Source organism: Moschus berezovskii, chromosome 26, assembly GCF_049115385.1.
Source record: "Moschus berezovskii isolate FMDL1 chromosome 26, NW_MosBer_1.0, whole genome shotgun sequence".
In the NCBI taxonomy this organism is placed as follows: Eukaryota; Metazoa; Chordata; class Mammalia; order Artiodactyla; family Moschidae; genus Moschus; species Moschus berezovskii.
Genome location: NC_142485.1, coordinates 3,021,898 through 3,049,327, shown reverse-complemented (window position 1 = coordinate 3,049,327; position 27,430 = coordinate 3,021,898). Strand labels below are relative to the sequence as shown.

The following is a 27,430-nucleotide window of genomic DNA, read 5'->3' as shown; positions in this document are numbered from 1 at the left end:
GAGCATAAAAAGAAACAAGCTGAATCTCCTTACAGACAACAGGAGACTGACAACTTGATCTTGGGGCCACATACATATAACCTATTTAGCTTTAAATAATCCTTTTCCCAAAAAAATGTGTGGAAAGCATTTCTTTGTAAGTCTTTCCGTTAACGGCTCTGTCTCACTAAATACAGAATGGTAAGCAGAATTATTTCAGTGTGACCTTAGGAAGACAGCATCGTGCTGTGCTGGTGTATTTAACAGATCCTCTATCAAGCTCAGACTGCAGAGCCCTTCCACTCATGCAGGGCCCCAGGATCAGGTGACGGCCTTACCTGTACACTTTCTGCTGCTGCTGCTAAGTCACTTCAGTCGTGTCCGACTCTGTGCGACCCCATAGATGGCCGCCCACCAGGCTCCGCCGTCCCTGGGATTCTCCAGGCAAGAACACTGGAGTGGGTTGCCATTTCCTTCTCCAATGTGTGAAAGTGAAGTTGCTCAGTCGTGTCCGACTAGTAGCGACCCCGTGGACTGCAGCCCACCAGGCTCCCCTGTCCATGCAACTCTCTAGGCAAGAGTACTGGAGTGGCTTGCCATGTACACTTTCTACGCAGGCTCAAATCTCCCGGCCAGAGCCTGCTTCGAAACTTGAATGAAATGTGTTGCTCGATTTCCCCCACCATGAAAAACAAAAAACAAAACACTCCAAGACCCACACATACAAATGCCTGCATTAATTTCAGAAGCTGCCCATACCCACCTGGGGTTTTAAAAACTTCTAATAAAGCACAGCTGAAGCAAGATTATTATAAAATCAGAAGCCTCTGGAAAACAAGTTTTTCCGTTTCTGTACTACTGGCAATTCCTTCCAAGGTGGGGAGGGGGGGTGAAGGGAGGCATAGGTCAAAGACTTGAAAGTTTCAGGTTTTCTGTGGGAAAATGAAAACAGAGTCTAATCATACGAGGACTGGTATTTTCTTCAAAAACACTATACATACATACACACACACACACACACACACACACACACACACACCCCTCAACCACACAAGGTGGGAGAAGTATAGGAGACACACACACACACTCACCCACACACACACACCCCTCAACCACATAAGGTGGGAGACGTGTAGGAGACACACACACACACACCCACACCCACACACCCCTCAACCACACAAGGTGGGAGAAGTGTAGGAGACACACACAAGGTGGGAGAAGTGTAGGAGACACAAACACACACACCCACACACACACCCCTCAACCACACAAGGTGGGAGAAGTGTAGGAGACACACACATACACCCCTCAACCACACAAGGTGGGAGAAGTGTAGGAGACACACACACACACACCCACACACACAACCCCTCAACCACACAAGGTGGGAGAAGTGTAGGAGACACACACACACACACACACACACACACCCCCCTCAACCACACAAGGTGGGAGAAGTGTAGGAGACACACACACACACACCCACACACACAACCCCTCAACCACACAAGGTGGGAGAAGTGTAGGAGACACACACACACCCCTCAACCACACAAGGTGGGAGAAGTGTAGGAGACACACCCACACACACCCCCACACACAACCCCTCAACCACACAAGGTGGGAGAAGTGTAGGAGACACACACACACACCCCTCAACCACACAAGGTGGGAGAAGTGTAGGAGACACACACACACACACATACCCCACCCCACCCCCCAACCACAAAAGGTGGGAGAAGTGTAGGAGACAGAGGCCAAACAGTCCAGCCGCTATTGATGGGAGCGGAAGTCACTCAGGTGCCTAGGGTCTTAATTCCCCACTTTGGTGTGTGTTTGAACATTTTCACAAAAATGTTTCAAAAAAGATCCCTCCACCTAATCAAGACATCAAGACGTTAGGACATAACTGGACATCCGTGGACACTGAGACCCAAGTCGTGGTCGCAGACACAGAGAAGACACGCAGGGAAGGCGGGCCGCAGTGTGAGGCCAGGCCTTCTCGGTCTCACCGGGGCGTTAACTTCTCTCCCCAAGGACGCCTGCCAGGCCGCTCTGCAGGCTCCCGGAGGCTGGGAGGGAGTGGGCGAGCCATACTCGAAGCTCAAGTCCTCTTTCTGGGGCCATTCTGACAGCCAGGGCTCTCCCAAGAAGTAGAAAGAATTTGCCATCTTGATGACATCCTGCGGAGAATATCTTTAGCTTGTGAAACTGAAGAAAACTATGTCTCCAAAATGACTGAGGAGTTTGGGGAGAAAATAGCCTGTGAATTCAAAATATCACGAGTAGCATTGCTTTAAGATTTAGAATGGGCTTTCCTGCTGACCTCTCTCCCCCTGTGAGGGCGCCGGCTTTGCAAGGAAGCTATGCCAAGAGAGATAAGTGAATTAAATGGAATGCTTGGTGGCAGAGTTTGGCAGGCAATTCATCACCAGGGAAGTCTCAAGCACTGCTGGCTGGGTTTTAAAGTATTGCCTCCAATAAGGCTGGACAAGCCTGCCTCTGGGCATGCACATTTTCTCTAAGTTGGCAGGAGAACTGCTTCCTTATTCCGTCTTTCTAACAGTCAACTCAATTATCACGGTGTCGGAAGACAGGGTTAGTGGATAACTCCACAGATAATTTTTAGAAAACTCATTTTAATGGTTAGTTTCGACCTCCTCTTTAACCAAAAACCTTTATTTAGCAACCCACACATGCGTGCTAACTTGCTTCAGTTGTGTCCTGCTCTTTGTGACCCCATGGACTGTAGCCCACCAGGCTTCTCTGTCCACGAGATTCTCCAGGCAAGAACACTGGAGTGGACTGCCATTTCCTCCTCCAGGGGATCTTCCTGACCCAGGGATCGAACCCTCATCTGTTGTATCTCCTGCCTTGGCAGGCGGGTTCTTTACCTGGCACACTCTGAGCAACCCATAACTCATCACATTTATTTGTGCTTTCTTAGGCCTTGTTAATCGGTAGTTTCAACCGGATGCCTAATAACAATATTAAAAACTCCTACTTCCTAAACGAATTCCTGAAACCTGTTTCCTCGTTTTTTTCCAGTAACCTCATAAATTAGGCATGATTCTCTCCAGTTTTCAGATATGGAAATGGACACGTGCTCAGAGAATGAACTAGATCAGTCTGAGATCAGACAAAGAGTGAGTGACTGAGCCGGGACATGCACCTGGGGTGGGACCTGTTCTTCCCAGGACGCCGCCTCGCAGCGACAAAGAAGGAAGAACACGGCTGGAGATCAGGAAAGGGAGGCAGCAGAAGGAAGGCAGGAGGAGCAAACTGGAAGCTAATCAAACCCTCTATTTTTGCTGGACCACAGCTATTAACAACGCTGCTTATTTTTAGGTGCACAGCAAAGTGACTGCATGACATGTCTACATGTATCTGTTCTTTTTCAGTCTTTTTCCATTTACATTATTACAGAATATTGAGCAGAATTCCCTGTGCTATGCAGGAGGTCCACATTGGTTACCTATTTTAAATAGAGAAGTGTGTATCTGTTTATCCCACCCGCCCCACCCTTTTCCCCTGGTAACCATAAGTTCATTCTCCAAGTCTGTGAGTCTGTTTTGTAGATAAGTTCGTGTCTTTTTTTTTAAGATTCCATATATAAGCAATATCATATGATACTGTCGTTCTCTGTCTGACTTACTTCACTTAGTATGATAATCCCCAGCTCCATTCATGTTGCTGCAAATGGTATTAATTCATTCTTTTTTATGACTCAGCAGTGAAGAATCTGCCGGCCACTGTAGACGGGGGTTTGATCCCTGGGTCGGGAAGACCCCCTGGAGGAGGGCATGGAGGCTCACTCCAGTGTTCCTACTGGAGAATCGCATGGGTAGAGGAGCCTGGTGGGCTCCCATCCACGTGGTCGCAGAAGAGTCAGACATGACTTAGTGACTAAAGAACAACAAAACGAGTCATCTTGGGAACCACAGATGTTCTAAGCGAAGCCAAAACCGAACTAAACGCGGACGAGCCAATGCATCTGCTCAGCTCAGTCCCTCGCAGACCTCCCTCGTCTTCCTCAGCCGTTCTGTGTCTCACTGGACGGCCCGTTCTCAACACCCCCGAATCGAGGGCCTGGACGTCTCTCAGCACCTCTCCTTTCTTTTCAGCCAATTCTTACTGACGTTTAGAATTCTTGAGAAAAGTCCTTAACAGAATTTTACAGGGAAAAACTAGCGGAAAATGTTAGAGCTCTGCATGACCATCTGCCAGGACCCAGACTTTCTACCAGCTGGTAACACATGCTGCGACTGAAAACCCAGTTCTGTCTGTCAGAGGGCCTGACTTCTGACTGATAGGCGCCGCTTACAAGTGCGGGAACTTCAGAGCTTTAAGAAAGGCACCAGCCACTGTGTCGGACGTTTCACATAACCCTATTTCATTCTCACAGCTCAGTGAGTTAGGTACATCACTCATGCTTTGAAACACAGACGCAAACGCTCAGAGTTAGCAGACCTGACCAAGTTTATAAAGCAAAACGATTTGGAATTCAAACTGAAATCTGTCTAACATGTTATACTATACCATGTGACTTACCATATATAAAATTAATGAAAATAAACCTAAGGATATTATAGAGAAATCTACTGCTATATTTCTCAAAAATACCCAGGTTATAAGCAGCATCAACACTTTATTTCACATCAGAGAAATACCTAAATACCTGAGTCAAAGTATACAAAGCCAGATTTCCTAATACTAACAAAGTAGCTGAACTAAATAGAACAATGGGCAACAGACTGTGGTAAACTACTTGTATCTCAGATTCTCTTACACTCAAAATATCCACAATTTAATATGATTAGACAGCACAGAAAATTGATGGGAATTTACAGGCAAAGTGCCCCTGCCCATTGCCAAAGGAGTCCTGACCACAGACAAAACAGGTTCGACAAATACTGGAATGCTAATGCCGCTGTCCTTGGGGCTGCAAAAAGTCGGACACGACTGAGCGACTCACTGAACTGACCTGAGTGCTCAAGCTGGCCATTATCTTCAGCAGAGAGCGTTAAACTCTGCTTCCTAAATGGCCAAGAATGCTGACCTCAAAAAGATTGTTGCAAAACAAGGTACCTGGGACTGCTACGAACACACCGATAAAACAGAATAAAAAGAGAGAGAAACAGTAGCCAGTTTTCACTCATGACCTGTTCAATTCCAAATGCTGTATTTCTAACAGTCATTCAAGTGATCTATTCATCAAATAACAAGAAAAACTGACTCAGAGCATAATGCAGGAACAATGAGTTTATGTGATGATGACGATAAGCCTGTGGGTTATGGGGAGTAAGTGTGCACGTTCAGTCACGTCCGACTCGTTCCGACCCCACCAGGCTCCTCTGTCTGCGGGATTCTCCAGGCAAGAACACTGGAGGGGGTTGCCATTCCCTTCTCCAGGGGATCTTCCCAACCCAGGGCTCAAATCTGTGTCTCTTCATCGCCTGCATTTGGCAGGCAGGTTCTTTACCACTAGTGCCAACTGGGAATCCAATGGGGAGTAGGTAGAAGGTAATTCTCACCTGTTACAGAAACACTCCATTGATCTGGGCATTTACTTCTGAGGAATGCAGAGTTACGTGGAGAGGGAGGGGCGGGAAGAACAGTTTAATAGTTCACACAGTTCAAATCTTACTGCAGTCACATCAAAAGGCAATGTTCGATAGACGGACACAGATATTCATCATATGTTATTCAACATGCAGAATCTCACTATTACTGAGTTCATAAAGAAACAAGTGTATTATGCCTCGGTGTGTGTAATCCAACATCATTCTCTGAGTAACGTCACAGAAGGGGAATCCAGAGTTTACAGGCAGAAGTGGTTTCTCAGATACGGTCAGTAGTACTTTGCTTCCAGTCCCTGCACAGAACCACAGAGAAAAGGAGATGGCGGTGAGAGAGGCTAAATAAAGATCCACAGACGATCATGAGAGATGTGCCGACGGCCCACTCTCTGGTTATTGAGAGGGTTGAGTCTCTTCTTGATGCAAGAAGAGCGCTTTTGCTTGTTCTATTTTTAGTCACTGCTACTCTACCAGGGCACTCATCACACGGAGTCACTGGGAGGGTTTAACATGCTGACGACAGAGCCCTGCGGCATGGCTGCAGCGTTACTCCTATAACCTGTGTGCAGAGACAACAACAAACTTCTCCATACAGCGTCGTGTCACTTGACGTCCACAATCGACAAACAACGGAACAAAGCACAAGGCTGGATTTTCAAACCAGGCCTTGGCAATGAACAGCGCAAGACTCATGTTATTAGATTCCAGGAAAGTGAAACTGAAAACGTTTGAGAGGTGCAGTTTTTATCTGCTTCTGACCATGGCTGCAATGACTGTGGAATCCTGCCTACGGGTATTTCCCTGAATGCTCAGATCAAGTACTGCGTTAAGTGATAACTGTACAAAAATAATCACATTGATTCAAGAGGTTAAATTCATTTTACTTTCATTAAGTTCTGCTTTGTAATCTTTGCCTCATTTTATGAAAGAGTTTTTGTTTATTAATTCTAAGTATAAGCCACCCCCTCCCCGCCAATCAGCCGGCCACTGCCCCTCCCTTTCTAAAAGCAGCCTCCGACTTGCACCCGTGGCCCCCGTGCCCCAGTCCCCAGGCAGCCTGCAGCCCTTCCAGCCCAAGGCAGGGCGGGGATGCCGGGTTCAACCAGGGCACGGGCTGGGGTGTGAACAGCAGCGCTTTGAGGCCGCAGGCCCCCTCTGGGCCTTCGGCGGAGTCACAGCCGCCAGGCGTCTAGTGCTGGATCTGAGGGGAGTTATCTTGGAAAATTACTGAAATAAAAACACGCCTTTGTGTTACTGCTAATAGATGCCCATTTAAAAGCACATAACTAGAATAGGATGGAGAAGGAAATGGCAACCCACTCCAGTGTTCTTGCCTGGAGAATCCCAGGGACGGGGGAGCCTGGTGGGCTGCCGTCTATGGGGCTGCACAGAGCCGGACACGACTGAAGCGACTTAGCAGCAGCAGCAGCAACTAGAACAGGAACTTTATTTCACATACTGTAATTCTAATGACACTGCAAGGAGATCCAACCAGTTCATTCTAAAGGAGATCAATCCTGGGTGTTCAATGGAGGGGCTGATGCTAAAGCTGAAACTCCAATACTTTGGCCACCTTCACCTTTGGCGAAGAGTTGACTCACTAGAAAAGACTCTGATGCTGGGAAGGATTGGGGGCAGGAGGAGAAGGGGACGACAGAGAATGAGATGGCTGTGGCATCACCGACTCTGTGGACATGAGTTTGAGTGAACTCCGGGAGTTGGTGATGGACAGGGAGGCCTGGCGTGCTGTGATTCATGGGGTCGCGGAGAGTCGGACACGACTGAGCGACTGAACTGAACTGAACTGAATGACACTGCAGCTATACACTAAACACAAGTCAGATGAAGTTGTTTTTTCTATTTTGTATCTAATAAAAGGAAGCCACACACACACACGTTTGTATAATATGGTTGCAAATCTTCATGACTGCGGCTGAAACAACTGACGTGTTTTTATTTATTCATCCACTCATTTTCGGCTGCACTGTGTCTTCAGCGCTGCTGGGGCTCCCCTCCGTTGCGGGGCACGGGGCTCCTCTCTGCTGCGGGGTGCTGGGGCTCCCCTCTGTTGCAGGGTGAGGGGGCTCTTCTCTGCTGTGGGGTGCTGGGGCTCCCCTCCGTTGCAGGGTGCTGGGCTCCCCTCCGTTGCAGGGTGCTGGGCTCCCCTCCGTTGCAGGGTGAGGGGGCTCTTCTCTGCTGCGGGGTGCTGGGCTCCCCTCCGTTGCAGGGTGCTGGGCTCCCCTCCATTGCAGGGTGCGGGGGCTCCCCTCCATTGCAGGGTGCTGGGCTCCCCTCCATTGCGGGGCGCGGGGCTCCTTTCCATTGCGGGATGCGGGCCGCAGTGGCTTCCCGTGGGGTGGAGCCCGGGCTCTGGGCATGTGGGCTGCAGCAGCTGCAGCGCGCGGGTCTGGTCTGGCGGTCCCAGGGCTCCAGGGCACAGGCTCGGAAGTTGCGGCGCACAGGTTTAGCTGCTCCGCGGCACCTGGGTTCTCTCCGGGTCAGGGACTGAACCTGTGTCCCCTGCACGGGCTGGTGGATTCCTATCCACAGGACCACCAGGGACGTCCCTAATTGTATTCTTGAAATATAAAATATCAGCTCCCGGATTAAAGTTTCTCAATTCTCAATTCTGATCCTTAACTACTACTCGTGTTTAAGGAGTACACTGAGTGAAACTAGAAAAACCTGAAAATCGCTCTGGCTGGAATGGGTTTCTTGGCCCATCGCCGCTGCACTTCATTTGGAAGAACTAGTGGTCACCAAGCAGGACCGCCGTCCTGGGGCTGACACTGTTTGGGAGCTGTTGCAGAACGCCCTAACCTTATTCTAAGTTTATGTTCTCTGCCAGTAAAGACAGGGTATGTTACCAAGGAAGGGGCCAAGGGTGACAGTGGGAGAAATAAAATACAGGAAGGCGGGAAGCCAGTTTCAGGGGAGTGTCAAGGGCTTCTCGGCCACGTCCCAGCACCGGCACGGCCGAGGGAGAACCATTTTGAGGGATAAAGGGGACAAGAGGGGAAAGCTAAGAACACACAGATTCCCCAGGGCAGGGCAGTTGAGAGCACAGGCTTTGCAACCCATTGGACCAGGGTGCAAAGAAAACGCTCCTCTGTTTCCACTTCATAGACACTTGAGTGAATTCTCTCTGAGCCTCCACATTCTCATCTGAAAAATGAGGATAACAGTATTTATCTCATAGAATTTCGAGAATTGAATTGGATAATACATGAAAATACGCCAAGCAGAGTCCTTGGCACAGAGTAAAACGAGTCGCTGTGCAGAGGTCTCTACCATCATTCTTCTTGCTTTGAGGACTTCAGCCATACTCCTTCCCCAGCCTACACAGCATGGGCTCACCTTGCACCATCTTTTCACCACACTTTCCAGCCACCCGGCCTTCTTTCCAGGACCTGGTTCCTGCCTTAGGCTCTGCACGAGCCTCTCTAAACAGAACGTCCTCTCCAAAGACACTAACGTGATATTCCTTCTAAGACCGCCAGGCCACAGCTTCACCATCACCTCGCAAGGGGCCTCCCGAACCACGCACTCTGTGGGCACAGAGTCCTTCTCCAGAGGAAGCCCAGGTTTTACTTGCCGACGGAGCACAAGGCGCGTCTGCTTGTCTTTCTCAGCTGTCCTTTGAGGGCCACCTGTCCTGCCACATTAGACCACAGGCTGAAGTCTGCAGCGGTGGTTCACAGCTGCATCTCTTGCACCCAGAACGAGTCCCAAGTACCAGCAGAAGCAGGAGGAGGGAGAAGGAGGAAGGCAGGCAGGGAGGGAAGGAAACCTCAGGGCGGAAAAAGGCATCTGAGGCTTTAAAGGTCAACACTGGATTGGCCAAAAAGTTCCTTTGGGTTTTTCCAGAACATTTAGGAAAACCAGAACAGGCTTCTTGGCCAACTTGATACAATTTGATAGAGACTTGGTTTTTCTATGTGAGTAGACAGTAAGTCAATTTTTGTACCTAACTGTGGTGCTGAAAGGCACGGGGTCATGGAAGAAGGGTTTCAGAAGTACACACACACACACACACACGCTCACACGGACATGTGCGTCCACTTGCGGATTTCAGGAAGAACTCCGAGAGCGAGCTGCCTGCCGGCCACAGGCTCCACCCACAGGGCACATCAACTGTCCTGTTGGTTTTCCTCATCTATACGTTATAAGGCTCACTTCACTGCTTTCTGTTTTCTTTTACGACTACGTGTGGTTTATTAGGCGAAGAGATTAGCCAAGAATTCTAATCGGTAGGAATGTTTACGTGTCTTTATAACAGAAATAGGGTTTCCTGACTTTGGTATTCTGGCAAATCTATTTTGCAAAATAAAAGCTCAGAAACTCTGCAAAACTACATTAACAGGGCTTCATAAAATCGCATCAGCAGCATTTTGTTTGATCAAGGGAATGAAAATAGTTCAGACTGGAATGTGTTGCCGTTTTCATGCTCTGATATATTAGAAGGTTCAAGGGAAGGGAGTAATCAAAGCAACGTGCTGTGCGGTGGAGGAAGGAGTATAATTCTCAACTCAGGTGCAGGGGAGGACGCAACTACGTCAGCAAAGTGAGGAACAGCCCACATATGGTCTATACAGGGTTGCTTTTTCCACTTTTCCACTAGCAAATGTTAACATAAATAAATATATTTCATAATGGAAATGGTGATGGTTAGTCACTAAGTCATGTCTGACTCTGTGCGACCCCATGGGCTGTAGCCCGCCAGGCTCCTCTGTCCATGGGATTCTCCAGGGAAGAACACTGGAGTGGCTTGCCATTTCCTCCTCCAGGGGATCTTCCCGACCCAGGGATCGAACCCGGGTCTCCTGCACTGTAGGCAGATTCTTTACCACTGAGATACTTGGGAAGCCCGTGAATTGTGCACATAATTTTGTAAATAATTTGAATTGGCTTTTACATTGCTACATTTTTAGTTTGCATTTTATTTCTGAGTTCATCATATATAGCTATAACTTCTAAGAAGAAATGTTCTACTAGTTTTCTCATAATTCTACTAACAATGAAGCATTTACTATGAAGTTTGTGTTTCTGAGACCTGATTTCAAGGTTTAAATCCAGAAATAAGATGCATTGTCAATGTTAAGGCGTTATTTTTCCTTCCGAATTTCTTGAATTCTCCTGGCAGAAACAATGGCATTTCTAATAATTTTCAGAAGATTTATTCTTCTGGTAAAGAAAAAAAAAAACACTAGGGAAATGCCATTTTGACAAAATATAGAGGTGAGCTAAAAATGTTCACTTAGCACACATCCCTTTAAACAGACATTTTATACCAAGTTCACCATGAGTGTAAAGGGGAAAAGTCTCCTGAACTTTCCAAATCTGATGCTGTCACTACCATGTCTCTCCCAAGACTGTATTCTTGGGTTCTTGGTGACTGATGCGCCATCCATTCCCCAGAGCTGGACAGAGCAGAAAGACCAAGATCGCAAGGTCGGACATTCCCAAACACAACGACTATGCCGGCAAAAAACAGGCGGTGCTGAGGAGCCCGACTTCCCACATTTATTCCCGCGGACTGCAGCCCACGAGGCTCCTCCGTCCATGGGGTTCTCCAGGCAAGAATACTGGAGCGGGTTGCCGTCTCCTTCTCCAGGGGATCTTCCCGAGCCAGGGATCAAATCCATGTCTCAGGCATTGGGAAGTGGGCTCTTTACCACGAGCCCCACCTGGGAAGCCCATTTCAACCACAGAAACCAGTGATGCCATTCTTAAGTGGTGGACGCTTCCAAAACAGGCAGTGGACTAGCTCTGCTGTGCGGGCTGTAGTTTGCTGACTCCCTGCCCCCGAGTACTGTGATTCCACAAAAGCAATCAAGCCCTTGGCTCTGACACACACTGTCCCTTTTCCTAAACCTCTCCACCGTGCCTCTGAGAACGGTGTTCTCCACTTTCCCAGGCAGCAGGGCCACGTGAATCATCTGAGGGCTTGTTAAAACACAGACTGGAGGATCTCACACCCAGAGTTTCTGACTCAGGCAGTCCAGGGTAGGGCCTGATCGATCCTGGTGTTCACTGGAAGGACTGATGCTAAAGCTGAAACTCCAATACTTTGGCCACCTCATGGAACGAGTTGACTCACTGGAAAAGACTCTGATGCTGCGAGGGATTGGGAGAGGGAGGAGAAGGGGACGACAGAGAATGAGATGGCTGGATGGCATCACCGACTCGATGGACATGAGTTTGAGTGAACTCCGGGAGTTGGTGATGGACAGGGAGGCCTGGCGTGCTGTGATTCATGGGGTCGCAAAGAGTTGGACGTGACTGAGCGACTGAACAAGTGCCCAGGTGATGCTGCTGGCCCAGGGACCACACCATGAGAATGACTGCTCCCAGCTTCACAGTATTATTGGCAAGCCCTATACGACATGCTCAGTCTCTACCGCAGAACGTCCTCTGCTCTCTGAACTCCGCTCTGCTCTCTGCTCCCCTGCGCGCGTTTCCCTCCTCTCCGCTGTCTTGGGAGTCTGCGCGGGCATTTCTTCTCCCTTGCCCTCACACCCAGGAAAAGATGGAGTCACGTTATTTGATGACCCGCACGTATTCTGATGTGCCCGCTTTCCCCCTCTCCCACCTTACTCCCAGCTGCCGTCTCACTGATTGTCAACAGTGTGTCTTTCAGCATGTGGGCACGATGATCCTTCTAAGATGAGGATCTTCCTTGCTTACATCCACCCTTCTGAAGGCTCTCCGAGGCCACAGGGGACGCAGCGGGACGGGCTTCCTCCAGGCCACAACGCCTGCTGTTCCCAGCCTGGGGCTCTTTCGCTCGTCCATCAGCCTGCACTTCTCAGGCCGCAAAGGACATCCCCGCGAAAGCCTCTTCTGACCCTCCAGACCAGGCCAAGGTGCCTTTCACGTGTTCTTGTTTCTAACTCTCTGTCTTCCATTAAAGAAACACCTGACGTTTATTATACTAGGCATTTTCCCAAGCCCTTCATGCATCTGTTTGTTTAATCCTCACAAACCCCACAAGGTAGATGCTCTTAGAATTCTCCGCCTTCTCTCCTTTATTAACCACATGGAGGAGCGGGGCACAAAGAGTTTAACAGTTCACCCAAGTTCAAGCAGCGAGTAAGTGCAAGAGCCAGAGGCACATTCAGGCCCTGTCTCCAGACCACAAACACTGCTTCTTGAGCACAGAGAACTCCACGAGAGTCCAGTGTTCACATGGCCAGGCCCCACGCAGACACAGTCCGCACGGAGTCAGGCATTGATTAGGTAAATGAGTTGTTGGAGGAACTGATTACGTGTTAGCAGAATATTATCTATTATTCACTAGTCTGCATTATTAAGGCTTAGTTCAAAAAAGGGCTTTCTACCTGCCGTCGGTCTCCGCGTCATCAGTTACAGACCGTGTCTGTAACAACTGCAGTGCTGTCATTGTGTGGATCAGGCATTTAATCCCTCCCACACCCCACACTCTAATCCACCTGCTGAACCATCCCACCTATGTGCATATGTATAGTAAGAACCGTATAAGTCAGCATAAACGGACACTAAGAAATTCCCACAACCTAGTTATTAAATTTCTGTGACCATTATTTTTAGAGAGGAACACATATTCTTGTGGAGTATCCTTATATTCAAAGGGTACAGGGTACAGCAGTGATGGAGAGGTAAAATAACAAATCACCACTTCATTCCATCTATTACAGTTTTATTATTTTAAGATGTGATACACACATCCCTTACAGTCTAAATTCTAAGTAAAGCCACAGTATCCAAACTCAGGAAACATAACAAACTCTTTAAGGTGGAGCTGTTTCCCTTCGCCACTCAAACTCTTATTACTACTCTATCCACAATCTAGGCACCAAACGTATTTCATAAATAATGAGGCATCCTTCATTACACAAACTCAGGAGGCAAACAGGCTCACATGGTAGAGAATACCTGAGTTTAATTTATTTTGAGATTTTAAATTAAAGATGGCATGTGCTTTGGTTGTTTGTACAAAAGAAACATATGCTGGAAAAAAAAAAAAAGCTGAGATTTTATGTCTCCTTGGGACAGTGATCATACTTCTAAATCTTTTCATCATCCCTGGACATAGCACCTCGTAGATATCCCATAAAAATTTTGATGAGCTCTTAATGTGTTAATATAGCCAAGATAAAGTTCTCATTCCTAAAGTTTCATTTACATGTACATCATAAATCTATTTTAGACTATTATGAAACTAGTATTTAAAAATATAGCTGTCCCAATAATGACATTTATAGTTTATAGAACACACACACACACAGCCCTTTCTCCGCCCAGTCTAAGACAACAAGCCATTATTTTCCTTTTCTGTCATTTTAGTCCCCTTAATCTGGCCGGTTTTTCAGTCTTCCTGAAACAGTGGCACTTATACAACAGGCAGACCGGTTGCCTTGCAGAACCTCCTCCACAGGGCTGTGTGTGCCGTTTCTTTGTGGTCAGAGCTGTGTTATGTGTCTGGGCAGCAGTGAGTCAGAGGAGGCGTCACCGTGCCTCCTACGGGGACACCTGACGACATCTGCACAAGGTCTGCAGACCAGACAGTGGCAGGCCTGTCAGTGCAACACCCTGATGATGACAAACGTGCTCTCATTATAGAAACGCATACCGTGGCTTTTAGGAAACATGTGTCAACTTATTTAGAGGTAAAAAGGCACCACATCTACAACTAGATTTCAAACAGATCAGCCAAGAAAACAAAGCAAAACAAGCCTGTCTGTGTGTTTGTAGAAAGAGAGAGAATAATTAAGTAAATGTGGTAAAGCTTCAACATTTGGGGAATGTGACCAAAGGGTACCTAAAAATTATTTTTCCTACTCTTGCAACTTCCCATAACCCTGAAATTATTTCAAAATAAAAAGGCAAAAAAGGGAAAAATAAAAATTAAATAAAATGACCAGTGTCCTACAAGTAACCCCAGGAACCCATATAACCCAAATTTTTTAAAAGAATTATAGTTGATTTATAATACTGTGTTATTTTCAGGTGTATAGCACAGTGATTCAGATATTTTTCGGATTATATTCCATTCCAGGTTATTACAATATACAATATTCCCATTGTTTGTGTTCAGTCACTAAGTCAGGTCCAACTCTTTACGACCCCATGGACTGCCGCATGCCAGGCTCCCTTGTCCTTCACGACTACTACAGTCAGTGGGGTTGCAAAGAGTCAGACACGACTAAGCAACTAACATTTTCACACTTCTCACTTTTTCGTATATACAAATACAAATGTGTATTATTTACACTACTTATTAACTTATTAAAATGTGATAATGACTTGTAATTGATATAGATAAGCATGAATGCCAAAAGCATTCATTTTTATTAATATAGAACATATGAAAAGCCACAGTAACAGTAAATCTGAGTTTTACATACCCTTTCAATGCAAGGATGTTCAAAGTAGAAAGCATCTACAAAGATAAACCAGAAAGAGATTTTTAAAAGATAGGATTAAAATAAATAATCTTGCTGGGAGTCTGCTAAATCATATACTCCAAAAAAAAAAAAAAACCAACAAACTAAAGAAAAACATATCCATGTGAATACAATCTCCATATTCTTAGTAAATATTATCCTGTACAAAGTAAGTAATACTCAATCTTTTTTACGTGAACAATTTCTCCAAAAATGAATTCAAAGAGTGTGAGGAAACCATTCCCACAAGGAATATTTTACAGACCCCTCCAGAGTGTCTGGAGCTGATGACGACCAGCGGTACTAAACGAAAAGTTGAAAAGTAGGAGGAAAACAATTTAAATGGCTTCACCAACTTCACAGAAGAAAAACTCTATGCTTAGAGTGGTCCTGAAATAAATTTAAGCTTCAGAAAAATATAGTTTAATGGGTCAACTAACACTGCAAATGTGTAAGGGTCCATACCTGTGGACCTCAGTTGGGAAATCATCCGCCTGCAGTGCAGGAGACCCGGGTTCGATCCCTGGGTTGGGAAGATCCCCTGGAGAAGGAAATGGCAACCCACTCCAGTATTCTGGCCTGGGAGAACTCCATGGACAGAGGAGACTGGTGGGCTACAGCCCATGGGGTCGCAGAGTCGGACATGACTGAGCAGCTAACACTTTCACTACTTTCACAAATAGATGATTATTAGATTATTTCAACCGTGACACCCATTCAGCCACAGCCAAAAACCTAGCAGGCGTCAATAAACTGTTATGACAGATACACAGTATTTGGTATGACTCAAGACAGGATACTTTCTGAGACATGACACATACTCCACGATGCTTCTGATGAATTGCTCACCTTTGCCAGCCTGTGTCTTCCCCTCCTTTCAGCCCAAGCTGACTCTCCCTGAAGGAATGGCAGGCTGTCTGTATGCCTAACATTGAAACCAGCAAGACACCTCCACATACGCCACGCTGGCCCATCAGAATCAGGAATAGGTGACCTCTGTGCCGCCTGTCTTATTACTCAGCTCCCTCTCGTCGTATGGTGACCCCCCGACACCTCCACAGCTCAGAGTCTGCAAAACCTCTCGGTGCCTAAGCAAGTCACCCCCACCAGCCTGACGACGACTCTTTTATGATAAAAGGCTTTTAGTTCTCAGCTAGTTGACTCTGGCATGGCAGTATAAAAACGCATTTTAATTAAAATGATCCCCATAAGACTGAAAACATTTATATAGGAACCAATGTACTATGTAAAGAATTACAGAAAAAATCAGGGTGCCAGTAGATAGCAAATAAAGCAAAATGCTTCAGCTTTCAAAAGTATGTATTTTTGCCCACCTGTGAGAAAAGGAACAATGATTAAATAATCTTACTAAAAGATCTTTATTTTCTTCTCTTAATAGTCTAACAGGACTGAAAGAATTCTAAGAATGTGGTATACCAAGATTTGCAAGACATTTGCTAAGCTATCCTATGATATAGAGAAGTAGGTGGATCTTCAGTTAATTGAAGGACCAAACTTAAACAGTACTAATTAACAAAGGAGATCCAACCAGTCCATTCTAAAGGAGATCAATCCTGGGTGTTCATTGGAAGGACTGATGCTAAAGCTGGAACTCCAATACTTTGGCCACCTCATGCGTCGAGTTGACTCACTGGAAAAGAGTCTGATGCTAGGAAGAATTGGGGGTGGGAGGAGACGGGGACGACCGACAGAGAATGAGATGGCCGGATGGCATCACCGACTGGATGGACGTGAGTTTGAGTGAACTCCGGGAGTTGGTGATGGACAGGGAGGCCTGGTGTGCTGTGATTCATGGGGTCGCAAAGAGTCGGACACGACTGAGCGACTGAACTGAACTAACAGTTTGAGATCAAGTTGCAACTTGTAAAGTGTGACATGCTGTGAACCTTGTCCAGTCCCTTTTAACACTTATCGGGTAATTTTCATGAAAGAACTAAAATGAGAAATTTACACATGCCACAAAGCTAGGAAGGGCAGTTAACATCAGAATTAATCTTTTTATAAAGTTTGTAAAGAAGTGAAAAATACAATAAAATAAAATGAATTCTTTCGGTACTTATCAAGGTCTCAGTGTATTTCAGATCCTGTGCCAGGAATTTGGTTTATAAAAATTGTAAAACTTTGGCAGATCTGACTCACAGACTACCTTTTCTGTAAAAAAAATTTTAATACGGTTTTTAAAGGCTACTTTCCGTTTACAGCTGTTTCAAACCATAGGCTATGCTCCCCGTTTGTACAGGATGTCCTGGAGAATACCTCACAGCCAGTGGGTTGTGCCTGCCGCTCCCCACGCCCGGACTGCCCTCCCCACTTCCCACCGGCAGCCTCTGGCTTGTTCTCTGTATCTGTGTTTGTTTCTTTGTCTCATGCACTCGTTGGCGGTATTTTTCAGATCCCACACATCAGTGGTATCATATAATGCACGTCTTCCTGACTTCTCTCACTTGGCTTAATCCCCCAACCCATGCGTGCTGCTGCAAACGGCAGACTGCTCTTTTCTGTGGCTGAGCAGTATTCACTCGTGTGATGCACACACCGCGTCTCCTTTCTCCGTTCACCTGTGGATGGACGTTTAGGCTGCTTGCACACCTTGCCTATTGGAAATACCACCGCGATGAATATCGGGGCGCATGGATCTCTTCAAATTAGTGGGGCAGGGTTTTTTTTTATATATATATACATAGGAGTGGCATCGCTGTGTCACACGGTAGCTCTATTATTAGTTTTCTGAGGAGCCTCCATACTGTTCTCCACAGTGGCTGCACCCATTTACATTCCCACCAACAGTGTAAGAGGGCTCCCTTTTCTCCACATCCTCGCCAACATTGGTTATTTGTGTCCTTTTCGATGATAGCCATTTTGACAGGTGTAAGGTGATTGTGGTTTTGATTTGCATTTCCATTATGAACTGTGATGCTGAGCATCTTTTCATATGATCTCAGGCTCATTTTACACTTTCCCTCCCTACACCTGGAATCAGCTTCTCCAGGGAACTCTGCTGTCTTTTAGTGAGGAAAGGTGACAGCAAGATCTGGGCACAGGCACACTCATTGCTCTGGGAACTGCCCTTTTCTGTGGATGGAACAGGAACACCTTTCTGAAATATCATGAGCTCATATTGATTGTCACCATTCAAACTGGACACTGTAGGATTTTTCCCTAACTTCTTTCATTTTATAACTTTTATTTCATTTGTAACTTTCTGTTACGCTGAATATCTTGAGTTCTAATAACATGCTTATCTGGTTTTATACATAAACATTAAAAAATTTTAAAATTGCAGTACTACTATTATTAGTAACAACAAAACTCCTGAAGAAAGTTCAAGATTTCTGTGCCGTTTCATGTCCTTAAAATGTAACTCACTGAAGATCTCTCACTTTTTCACATAGCAAATTTCCACGTTCTTGGTATACGCTAATATTTTACATTCTGTTCTATGCTGATCCAGTCCTCTGTGCAGGGATAGCTGAATCTTGACAGGTCTGCGACGGATCAAGGGAAGCGCTGACGGACTGTGGGGACAGCAGACACAGCTTCTGACAGAAACGCCTCCAAAAGCTCCTTTTCTTTCTTTCACTTGTTCTCTAGTTTCCAGCTCACACTCTGGCAGAGGAACACACCCCAAAATTCCAAGTTTTGGTTTAAATTTGCAAAGGAAAAATAATCTTATATGTTTTGGGAAGACTTGAAACTGAAAAGCATGAATTGGGCATCCAATTCAATCAAAAACAGTACTTTATATATATGAAAGTCTCACTTCTGTAAACTATAAAAATTTGTGTATTGTTTTCAATTACTTAAAAAAAAAATCAAAGTTCAGATAGGAACTACTTAGGTTTTCCAAAGGAGCAAAGTTTGCTTTTGTTTATCCTGGAGCAGAGTTTAAAATACAAAGAGCTTTCAAAGTAAGCTGAATGCAAAGAATACCATCAACAAACACGGAGAGAAATTCAGCAAGTATCCCTTGAAGAGCTTTCCTGAAAGAAGTGATTTATTTGAGGGGATTAATAAAGATAGCTTTGTTTAGTGTTACAAAATGGCATAAAGAAACCAGCAAAATGACTGTACAAGGAGATGACACAATTCTTTACAAAAAACTCTTCTAAGTTTTGTAATGAGTCAGTTTAATACGGGACAATAAAATAACAACAGACATCAAAACCAATTATGAAAATAACATACCACCTCTGATGTTTGCCTTCTTAGTGTGTTTCCATGTTCTTTCAAAAATACTAGCTCAGTATTTAAGTAGAATAGGAGCTGACAAAGTCAAAGTATTGCATTTTCTAATATATAAAATATTTTATTAATATCAGAGTATTAATATGTAGCTTTTCACTAAGTGATGAAATATTACATGTATTTTAAAGCACTATCATTAAAAGCTTTAAGATTCCTCAGATGTTTTAAGAGTAACTTACATTTCAGTAAGAACACGTCAGTAAATAGACCATCATAATTCCTTAAAGCTTTTAGTGAAATCTAGTCTCCCTTAATGTCCTAAAGATAACGGTTTTCTATGACCAAAAGTATAAGACAACAACGTTAATTAGCATATAGAATATCCCCCAGACAACAGTATTTTAAGAGGCTGGCAGTGAGAATTCCGCTTGTGAAACATGCTACATATTTTACTGTCGACAATAAAAAATAATTACAGTGTAATTACAGAAGCAGGCAAATGCTGAGAAATACTGTTTAAACAGTGGACCTGGTCCTTATTTACCAATAGTTTTATAGTACTCCACAAATGATCAAGAATCAAGACTGCAAAGAATGGCAACGAAATGCAGGTTCTACAGCCTTAATTTCTTTGAAAAACCCCTGGCAGTTTTTCTGAGGTAGCTGAAGATTATCAGGCAGTTCGGAATACCTGTGTACAAGGTCACATTCCATCCATTTGCAGCTCAGTTTCAAGTTTTCATTCTTTGTCCTATTAACTATTCTTCCCAGCAGCAGTCATTGTAAAGGAAATTAACGGTAGTTTTTGTCCAAATGCCTGTTTTGTGTTATTTATTAATCTTGTTATTTATTTGTATCTTGTTACTTCTGAAAAGGAAATGCATACGTGACAGTCATTAAAGGTAAATCACTGAAATCCCCATAAAAATCACGTGGTCATTACCACCTAAAAGCTGTATGTAACAAGACCACGTAAAGAAAGGAAAGGGAATGGGACCTACGTAGCAAAGGAGGAACATCAGCCTCAGACGAACACTGAACAGCCTCAGCCGTGCGCTTCTCGGCGGCCAGCGCCTTTGCAGATATGCGTATTTCTGTCCGGGAGCTTTATCAGGCGGCGTTTGCACTGCAGAAAGCGTGGTGCTTAGGGACCCAGGAAGCCACTTCTAGGCGCCAAGCAAATGTTTTTCACTAACGCTTGAGGTCACTTTTGAAAAGTTTAGAGAAAACCCACACTTTCCAAAGACTCCTCTGGCGCTTTTAAACAGGGATGACAAGGAGTGACGAATACACACTGGAGTCCAAGGGGACTCCGCCCAGCGCTCCGCGGGGCCTCGGTGGGAAGGGGCCAGAAATGCGGGGGTGCGTGCACACCACAGCCGATTCACTCCGCCGGGCCGCAGAGACTAACAGGACACTGCAAAGCGACCACGCTCCTAAAACCCAGAGAGGAGTGGCGGCAGGGGTGCGTGCCACCAGCGCTGGAAAATGCAGCTGCGTGCTTCCCCACGCAGCTGATAAAAGCGTTCAGCGCAGCGCAGACTTGTGACAAACGCAGGCCAGAGTGTGATCGGGGACTCCTGCCTGTTGCTTCCCTGCCCCACCTGCAAGGCCCACCCTTACCTCGGTGCTGGAGCTGCTCTTGAACACCAAACAGATCCCAGCTTCAGCCTTAATCTTAAGCAGTAACAGCCTGGAAGGCTCTCTGAGATCAGTGGCTCTCACACTGGTCCCGGGGGTCTTGTAACGCTACCAAATGCAGAGGGTCCTGAGCTTCCAGAGCTTTTAAAGAAAAAGTTCTTTTTCAGTTTAAATGTGTTTAAACTCCCACGCCGAAACCTCTTTCAGTTACTAACAAGCTCATCTGAAATGACGTTTATGCCAGTCCCTTTGGAAGGCTGCCTTGAGGGAATAAGGTACTGACGCGTGAGTGACCAGTCTTGCATACTTATTAAACACCTTTCTTGGAGAACTGCCAGTTTTCAGGGCTAAAAAGAGACAATGATGATACAGATCGGCGACGGGAAGGCAGAAGATAAGTTTTAGGATAAGTTTTCTGGCACAAAATAAAAGCACCTGCCTAATTCACTTTTCTTTTTTTCACCTGCGAGAGAAAACAATAAGAAGACTCTCCACAAAGCTTCCCTCAAATTTATTTGTCTTGATAAGAGCAGTCAGAGTGGTGACTAACAGTATTCAAATTACTTGTAAGTATTTATAACTCTGTCTTATTATTAGTAGCAACAGTAGCCAGCAATGGTAGAAGCAAGCAGCGTCTGGTAAGGAGGGAGTTCACGAGTTTACAAGAGTTTACACTTGACCCCTCGAGTGTGTCCCTTAATACTCATAATAATTCTGAGAAATACAGATATAGTTCTACCACTCAGTTTAACAGATTAATAAATCAAAGCTTACTGAGGTTAAGCAGCCTCTGATAACATATGTACTATAAGACTCAAGTTCACTTCCTATAACTTTGCAAAGCTCACGTTCTTCCAACAGCGTCATTTGTCAAATTAAACATTTCAGCTGCTGGTGCATTTTGTCCGCTCAGAAAGAGCAACATTAACTTGATTTTTCTTATTATTTAGAAAAGAAACAACTATTAGCCTTACCCAAGGCTTACAATATACACTAACATTACTAACAAGCCACTTCAGTAAAAAAACAATATATGATTTTCCTTTTAAAAAATACCCTTGAACAGTTTCTTCATCTTCTCGACTCCAGTAAAACTTACTAATATTTTTGTAGTGATTTTTAAAAAATTGTTTTTGGTTTCTGTGGTTATAGAAAGGCTTCTGAGAAGCCTCTTTATCCTGCTATGTGATCTGAGCCCTCAAGACCCCTTTCTCCGTCACGAACGATGGGGGCAACAGTCACTGTGATATAAACATCCTACAGCTGAGTGTCAGTGGTACTCACAGGATGCACAAAAACACACAACATATTCATTTCATCCTTTTTTAATGACTGAAAATTTCAAAACAAAATATTAACTGGAGAAAGTATAGCTTGAGTTTCTTTCAGATTATCTAGAGTGGATTTTGAACAACAGGGATATGTCTCAAACAAGAAGACAAGAAATTAATGACAAACATTCAATAAACTATGCTAGCATATTTTGTCGGAGAAGGCAATGGCAAGCCACTCCAGTACTATTGCCTAGAAAATCCCATGGATGGAGGAGCCTGGTGGGCTGCAGTCCGTGGGGTCGCTAGGGGTCGGACACGACTGAGCGACTTCACTTTCACTTTTCACTTTCCACTTTCACACATTGGAGAAGGAAATGGCAACCCACTCCAGTGTTCTTGCCTGGAGAATCCCAGGGACGGGGGAGCCTGGTGGGCTTCCGTCTATGGGGTCACACAGAGTCGGACACGACTGAAGTGACTTAGCAGCAGCAGCAGCAGCATATTTTGTGCTGATTAAAAGCTAGATACTTTTTTTCTCGCTGTGCTGTTTTTTAAGTCTCCAGGAGCAGACCTTCTAATGTTTTTTTTCTGGACGAGAGCACAGTCAGCTACTTTCTGCTCAAAAGTCTGGTGACACAGGAGGTAGTGTGAACCTCCCTGATGCCTCAATACATCAAACACTTCACCATCCTCAGCCATCAGTCACTAATGCAAGAGGCTGGTTCATCCTTTTATGATACATGGTCTGTTCTTGAGCAAGACCATCTCGTTTTCTGAAATGGGAGAGAAATATGGTTTTTTACTTCTATAAGAACTGAGATTGTTTAGCTTTTATATTATGGTTTTGAAATCACTAGTTTGCTAATATGTTTAAGCAACGCAAGTTGCAGAGAAATAATTGTACCAGAAGAAAAAGAAAGGAGAAGAAAGGGAGAAATGAACAGCAGTTGCAATGAAGCAGTCCTTCTCATACCTCACTTCCTGAGAAACAAAACTAGATTCTGACTTTTTAAGGATCTATAGGAATAAAAGGCACAAACTTTCACCAATTCCTAAAGACGGATTAAATTATTTTGTTATGAAAATACATTTAAAGGGTGATCAGCAGGATTTATTCCAGGGATGCCAGAGTGGTTCAGTATCTGCACATCAATCGACTGACTTGAAGAATAAAAGTCATATAATCATCTCAATAGATGAAGGAAAAATCTTTGTACAAAATTCAAAATTCACTCATGATAAAAACTCTCCACAAAATGGGTATATAGGGAAATGCTTAAACATAACACAGACCATTAGCGCACAGCTAGTATCATACTCACAACTCAAGTGTGAAAAGCTGAAGCATTTCCCTGAGTTAGGAACAAGACAAGAGTGTCCATTCTGGCCACTTTCATTCAACACAGTATTGGAAGTCCTGACCCCAGCAATCAGGCAAGAGAAAGAAACAAAAGGGATCCAAATTAGAAAGGAAGAAGTAAAACTGTTAATGTTTGTAGATGCCATGATACTATGCACAGAAAATCCTCCAGACATCTCCAAAAACCTACTAATCAATGAATTCTGTAAAGTTCCAGGATACAAAGCTAATACACAGAAATCCGTTGCATATCTACACACTAACAACAAAGAATCAGCAAGAAAAATTAAGAAAACAGTCCCATTTATAATCATGTCAAAAAGAATAAAATACCCAGAAATAAAATTATCTAGGGAGATAAAAAGACCTGGACTTGGAAAACTGTACAACACTGATGAAAGAAATCAAAAATAATACAAACAACAGACTCTTTCCATTTTTTTCATAGCATGTTCATGGACTGAAGGAATTTTTATTTGTAACATTGCCATACTTCCCAAGGCAATCTACAGATTCAATGCAATCCTTATCAAAATACCAATGGCATTTTTCACAAAACTACAACAGACAATTCTAAAATTTGCATGGAAACACAAAAGACCCTGAATAGACAAAACAGTCTTAAGAAAGAATAACAAAGCTAAAGGAATCACACTCCCTGACTTCAAACTGTACTTCAAAGCTACAGCAATACACACAGTATGGCACTGACACAAAAACAGATACACAGATCAAAGGGACAGAATAGAGCTCAGAAATAAACCCACACTTACAAGGGCAACTAATCTATGAAAAAGGAGGCAAGAGTATACAACAGGGGAAAACAGCCTCTTCAATAAATGGCTGAACTACTCTTTCACCCCATGCCCAAAAGTAAATGTAAAAAAGATTCAAGACTTAAACGTATGGCCTGAAACCATGAAGTCCTAGAAGGAAACATAGGAAACATGATATTTGACATCCGTCTTATTAGTAATATTTTTTGAATACATCCCTTCAGGCAAGCAAAACAAAAGTAAAAGCGAATGTGCACAGTGAACAAAATTATTAACAAAGCGAAAAGGTCATCGACTTAATGGAATACTATGTTTGCAAATGATACAGCACGTAAGGGTGTATCCATATATCCCAAACTGAACTCAACACCAAAAAGGCAAACAGAGAAAAACAGGAGAGTACGGCCGTCCCTGGTGTCCCGTGGTTGAGAAGCTGCCTGCCAGGGCAGGGACACGGGTTTGACCCCTGGTTCAGAAAGATCCCGCAGGAGGTGGAGCAACTAAGCCTGTTCCCCACAACTATTGAGCCCAAGCGCCCTGGGGGCGGGGTTCCGCCAGAGAAGCCGCCGCGAGGAGCAGCCCACGCGTACCTGGAGAGCGGTCTGTGCAGCAACAGAGGCCCGGAGCAGCCACAAGTACATAAATATTTCTTTAACTGGGCAGGATTAAAAATAGACATTTTCCCCTAAGAACAGGTGCAGATGGCCAGTAGCCACATGAAAAGGTACTCAGTGTTACGAACTATCAGGGAAATAAAATTCAAAACCACAACTGGATGTCAGGTAACATCTATCAGAATGACTGTTATCAAAAAGACAACAAATAATAAATATTGTCAAGGATGTGGAGAGATGTAAACCCACATGCACAGTTGGTGGGAATCTAAACTGGTGCAGTCTCTATGAAAAACAACATGGGGTACCTCAGAAAATTAAAAACAGAACTACTGTAAGATCCAGAAATTCCACGCCTGGGTATTTATCAGAAGAAAACAAGAACACTGATTCAAAAATATATATATATATATACCCCTATGTACACCACAGCAATGTTTACAAAAGCCAAGATATGGACGCAGCCTAAATGCCTATCAACAGAATAACAGATAAAGAAGATGTAGTTGATACACACAGTGGAATAGTACATTTCTTTTTTTTACTCAGTCACAAGAAGGAATGAAATCTTGCCATTTATAGCAACACAGATGGGCCTAGTGGATATTACGCTAAAGCTAAATCAGACTGAGAAAGACAAATATTGCATGGTTTCACTTCTACGTAGAATCTAAAAAGCAAATAAACACAGCAGAACAGAAAGGGAGTTACAGATAGAACACACAGGTGGTCACCAGAGGGGCCTGCAGAGGGGGAGGGGAGAAAGAGATGCGGGAAATTAGGAGGCGGAAACCTTCAGTTACCTAATGAACGCCTCACGGGTGTGAAGTGTACAGTGTGGGCAGTGCAGCAGGAACTGGAGCATCTGTGTTTGGTGACTTACTGTAACTAGAATTATCAAAGTGATCCTTTTGAAATGCACAGAAACACTGCATTACTATGTTGTGAACCAGGAATCAACTCAGTACTCTAGGTCAATTATACTTTAAAAACAGACAAATTCATAGAAAAAGAGATCAGATTTGGGACTTCCACACGTGGGAGTGGAGGGTGGTCAAAAGGCACCACAGACTCTCAGCTGTAAGACAGACAAGTACTAGGGGTGTACCGTACAACACAATGACCATGATTAACATAGCTGAGCGCTGCACACGAAAGCTGCTGAGAGGAAATCTTAAGCGAGTTCTCACCGCAAGGGAAAAACTTGTTTTTCTATTTCTTTAATTCGTAGTAAATTTCATATCTATATGAGATGATGGTGTTCACCAAAATTATTGTGCTAATCATTTCCAGATATATGGGATAAGAGAAACTTTCACATACTGAGTTACGTGGAATCATTCTGTCTTTTATGCAGGAGTTAACTTGAATTTTATGCTAAATGAAACAGCCTGTTGGTGGCCTATCAACACCATACATCTGCTTTAATTATTAAAGGAAAAGGCAACGTTCACCAGAAGAAAAGAACGGCTATGTCAAAAATAAAGAATAAATGACTCTTTACCTGGGATGCCAACATTGGTCCTCCTTGGATGATAAGACTCCCTTCCCAGCTGCTGAGCCATGCTGACTCACCGAGTACATACTGACTGAGTTTGGAAATCCTGAAGGAATGTCTCCCTGTCGTGCTGATGTTCTTTGTTCTGACAAGACAGAAAACTGCTGAAAACTCTTCTTCTCCACGGTCATTTAGGAGGCTCTGTTCCAGGCTAGAGTCCTCAATTTGGCGCAAATGAAACTCTTTTCTATTCCTATTATAAACTGCTTATTGATAATTTTCATTTCCATATGTAAGTCAACCTTAAACTTATTGAGTGCTGAATGTCAATTATGTTTCAATGAAGCTGAAGGAAAAGAAAAAAAAAGACTGGAAGCAATGCTTTTTGATGCACTTCCACGAGTTCACTACATAACTGGACGTGCCTTCTGTGCATGTCAGAATCAAAGTGTGCCAGTCTAACTATGCTCATTTAAAATTCCTAACTATGCTCAAAACCTAGACATCGTATTAAAAAACAAACCTAGACATCATATTAAAAAGCAGAGACATAACTCTGCCAACCAAAGTCCATACAGTGAAAGCTATGAAGTCAAGTATGGATGTGAAAGTTAGACCATAAAGAAAGAAGAAAGCTGAGCACCAAAGAATTGATACTTTTGAACTGTGGTGTTGGAGAAGACTCTTGAGAGTCCCTTGGACTGCAAGGAGATCCAATCAGTCCATCCTAAAGGAGATCAATCCTGGGTGTTCATTGGAAGGACTGATGCTGGAGCTGAAGCTCTAATACTTTGACGACCTGATGAAAAGTGCTGACTCACTGGAAAAGACCTGATGCTGGGAAAGATTGAGGGCAGGAGGAGAAGTGGATGACAGAGGATGAGATGGTTGGATGGCATCACCAACTTGATGCACATGAGTTTGAGCAAGCTCCGGGAGTTGGTGATGGACAGGGAAGCCTGGTGTGCTGCAGTCCATGGGGTCACAAAGAGTCTGACACGACCACGCGATTGAACAACTATGCTCTTATTAAAACTCAGCAAAGTGTGAGTTAGTAATTCTGAAACAACTATGT

At 44.3% G+C, this 27,430-nt stretch overlaps 1 protein-coding gene across 3 annotated transcripts in view; it reads right to left on the bottom strand.

Annotated features, from left to right (window-relative positions):
* The window catches only part of LOC129549462 (ubiquitin-conjugating enzyme E2 E2), a 361,063-nt gene that overhangs the window by 179,606 nt on the left and 154,027 nt on the right, over nucleotides 1-27,430 (bottom strand). Inside the window, exon 2 of one of the 3 annotated variants that reach the window (XM_055416767.2) lies at nucleotides 14,948-14,982. The exons of the other annotated variants lie outside the window; for them this stretch is intronic. Coding sequence (XP_055272742.1) covers nucleotides 14,948-14,982 — 35 coding nt within the window. The remainder of the gene's footprint in view (nucleotides 1-14,947; nucleotides 14,983-27,430) is intronic. 3 annotated transcript variants of the gene reach the window in all.